The 3,295-nt window shown below is 50.6% G+C and overlaps 1 protein-coding gene across 1 annotated transcript in view; it reads right to left on the bottom strand.

The window, feature by feature from the left end:
* Positions 1-1,447: 1,447 nt before the first annotated feature.
* Positions 1,448-3,295, bottom strand: part of LOC107121754 (endonuclease domain-containing 1 protein-like) — a 10,209-nt gene continuing 8,361 nt past the window's right edge. Inside the window, exon 3 of the mRNA XM_015424748.1 lies at positions 1,448-2,767. Coding sequence (XP_015280234.1) covers positions 2,213-2,767 — 555 coding nt within the window. The 3' untranslated portion in view covers positions 1,448-2,212. The remainder of the gene's footprint in view (positions 2,768-3,295) is intronic.

The following is a 3,295-nucleotide window of genomic DNA, read 5'->3' as shown; positions in this document are numbered from 1 at the left end:
CCTGGCTGGTGGACCTCCTGATGACCCCTGGGTTTTGGCCACTGTGTGACACAGAGTGTTGGACTGGATGGGCCACTGGCCTGATCCAACATGCCTTCTCTTATATTCTTATGTCTGACCCTGTGATACTCTGTATTCTTGGTGCTTTGGGGGGGGGCACAGATGGAGGGCTTCTGGGGTTCTGGCCCGGCTGGTGGACCTCCTGATGGCCCCTGGGCTTTGGCCACTGTGTGACACAGAGTGTTGGACTGGATGGGCCATTGGCCTGCTCCAACATGGCTTCTCTCATGTTCTTGGATATCCATGGCCAGATACAATTTCCATGCACATCAGTAATCGGTGTAACAAGTGTGCCGTTATCAGTAGAGGGTGTACCAAGAGTGAGCAAGTCATATGTAACTGTGCACTCACTTACAACAAATGCCCACAAAGTGGCAGCAGATGGCACAAAAGCTGAGAATCAGTGGCAATCTGCCTGCTTGGCACGCAGAAGGTGAGCCATGAAGTGGGGCTGTAGCTCAGTGGCAGAGCACCTGCTTGGCATGCAGAAGGTCCCAGGTTCAATCCCCGGCATCTCCAGTTAAAAGGGACCAGGCAGTAGGTGATGTGAAAGACCTCAGTCTGAGACCCTGGAGAGCTGTAAAGAGGGGCTGTCTTCCAAAGGGACTTTGCCTTTAAAAAAAAAGGCTACACGGAACATTTAACTACTTGGGAACAGAGAGGACAAAACTGCCTTCTGCTTTCTCGGCAGCCACAACTTTGTCTCAGCAAAGAGCACTGAAATTCCAAATTTGCACAGCACCACACTGAAAGGTGGAATCCACAGGTCCCTGCCCAAGATCTATTGCCGCGTTCTCACAGTTGTCATCGCAGGCCGATCAGGATCACAAAAGCACGGAATGATAATGGAAACGTATTAGGGTGAGCTCTGTCTGCAACCCTCCAAGTTCCCCCCTCAACTCCAAAATACAGCACACACAAACGCGCTACATCAAGATTTTTATATGACCGAATGCTCTTTATTATCTTAAGCAAAGGGGCAAAGGTGTCTGAATAAGCAACTCTGACAGTGTTATTTGAGGAGACGATTGTCCAATCCTTCCACTGTGCCATTTATAAATGAACACATGAACCTGCTGAACCTCTTTCTTGATTTATTCAGGTGTTTTTTTTGATGCCGTCTCTTCAGAATTCTTCTTGAGATGGTTTACAGGCAGAAAATGGAGATCCATTGAAGAGAAGAAGAAGAAGAGATTGGATTTATACCTCGCCCTTCTCTACCCAAAGGTGTCTCAGGGTGGCTTAGAAACTCCTCTCCCTTCCCCTCCCCACAACAGACACCCTGTGAGGAAGTGGGGCTGAGAGAGCTCTGACAGGAATTGCTCTTTTTCAAGAACAGGCTCTTGTCAGAACTACGGCTTGCCCAAGGTCATCCAGCCAGGTGCAAGTGGAGGAGTGGGGAATCAAACCCAGTTCTCCCAGATAAGAGTCCGCACACTTAACCATGACAGCAAACTGGCTCATTGAAAGCTTCACCGATCCCAAAAATGGGCTGTAATGTTTAGACTGGATCACAAGGCACGAAGCGGCTGCCAGGTTGCTGGGCTCTTGGAGAGGGTATTGGAAAAGGTGCTGTAGGATAGACTGAGCATAAGCAAATCAACAATTATATGGCATTAAAGCTGCAGCTAGCTTTCCCAGGCTCCACAGGCCGAAGAAAGGTCATTACTTTTAAGAGCTGGAAATGGTATGATACAGACACCGGGCAGAAATGGCTGTCTACTCCTCTCCCTTGTCTCAGCCTCTGTTGGAAGCAGTCAAAAGGCCTTGCAGAAGCGGTCAGCTGAGATGGATTCGAGTCTGGCACCAACAAGGTTTTCAGGGTATTTTTGAGTGTCCAGGTATTTCTGAAAGTCAGGGTACTTTCTCGCTCGGGGTGTTTTCAAGAATCAAAGCTCCCTTCATCAGATTCGACGAAGAGGGCGTTGACTCTCGAAAGCGTAAGCCCTAAAAATCCTGTCCGTCTCGAAGGCACTACTGGACTCGAATCCAGCTCTTCTACCACAGACTGACACGGTGGCTCTCTGAAACTGTCACCGGAGACGACAGAAGCACTGTTGCTTCAGCGGGGCTCACTCGTCCCTCTATCATACCATGGTCAGCTCTTAGCAGAAAGCTCAGTGAGGGGCAACCGGATTTTCAGCCTTTTGGCCTAGTTACAAGAACCACCGAAAAGATCGACTGCCGCACCGTACAGACTCGTGAGGTCCTGCTCCAGCTGCTGCAGGGTGCGCTCTGTCACTGGAGGTATTACGTCAGGTGGTATCTGCCAGTTGTTATCTGCAATGGCGCCCCAGGACTCCCTTTTGTTTGCATCAATCACGCAGCAGGCAGCAGACCAGATGCGGCTGGGGTAATTCACCCGGCCTCCTGCGATGGAAGTGTCCCCGGGCACGGCCCCGGTGATCACATAGATTTTAGTGCATTTAAACTCTGCGTTCTTCCTCGCCATCGTTTCCGTCTCGTAGTCTTTCCACGACCGTTGGTTGAGCCTGTTGAACTGGGGCACAATGTTGGTCAAGGTGAACGTCGCGGCTTTGCTGACCGGATCAGACTGATGGGCCACCGGGTTCAGGTGTCCCTTGTCTACGTAATAAGGGGCCGCTTTGTAGTCATTGAATGTGGCCTGGCTGGCTTCGATCTCTGCCACTGGAATGGCTGTTTCTCGTTCGTCTTCCATGTCTGGACCATATTGATTGTTGGCAAGCTGCAAAGCAGGAAAGAAAGCAGGAAAACACAGTGTTAATTTCTCTCCGGGCAGGGATCCCTCCTGACCAGTGTTCCTTCGAAAAAAGGGGGGGGGAGGAAATTTGATGATTGGCACTCCAATTTGGACTCTAATATTGCTTCTATGAGAGCTGCGGTGGCTCAAGTGGTTAAGATGCTGAACTGCAGGCTGTGGAAGGTCAGTAGTTCAGCAGTTCGAGACCCGGGTGCCGCAAGACGGGGTGAGCTCCCGTCTCTAGTTCCAGCTCCTGCCAACCTAGCAGTTCGAAAGCAAGAAATTGCAAGTCGATAAATAGGTACCACTTCGGTGGGAAGGTAACAGCGTTCCGTGCGCCTTGGTGTTTAGTCATGCCGGCCACATGACCATGGAAACGTCTTCGGACAGCGCTGGCTCTTCGGCTTTGAAACGGAGATGAGCACCGCAACCCTAGAGTCGGATCCGACTCGCTTTCGAGCAAGAGAACCTTTACCTTTATTGCTTCTATGCTGGAGAAGACTGTGACTGTTT

This window comes from Gekko japonicus, unplaced genomic scaffold (genome assembly GCF_001447785.1).
Source record: "Gekko japonicus isolate JY-2015 unplaced genomic scaffold, Gekko_japonicus_V1.1 scaffold2865, whole genome shotgun sequence".
Taxonomy (NCBI): Eukaryota; Metazoa; Chordata; class Lepidosauria; order Squamata; family Gekkonidae; genus Gekko; species Gekko japonicus.
This window is presented reverse-complemented; position numbering and strand designations above follow the sequence as displayed.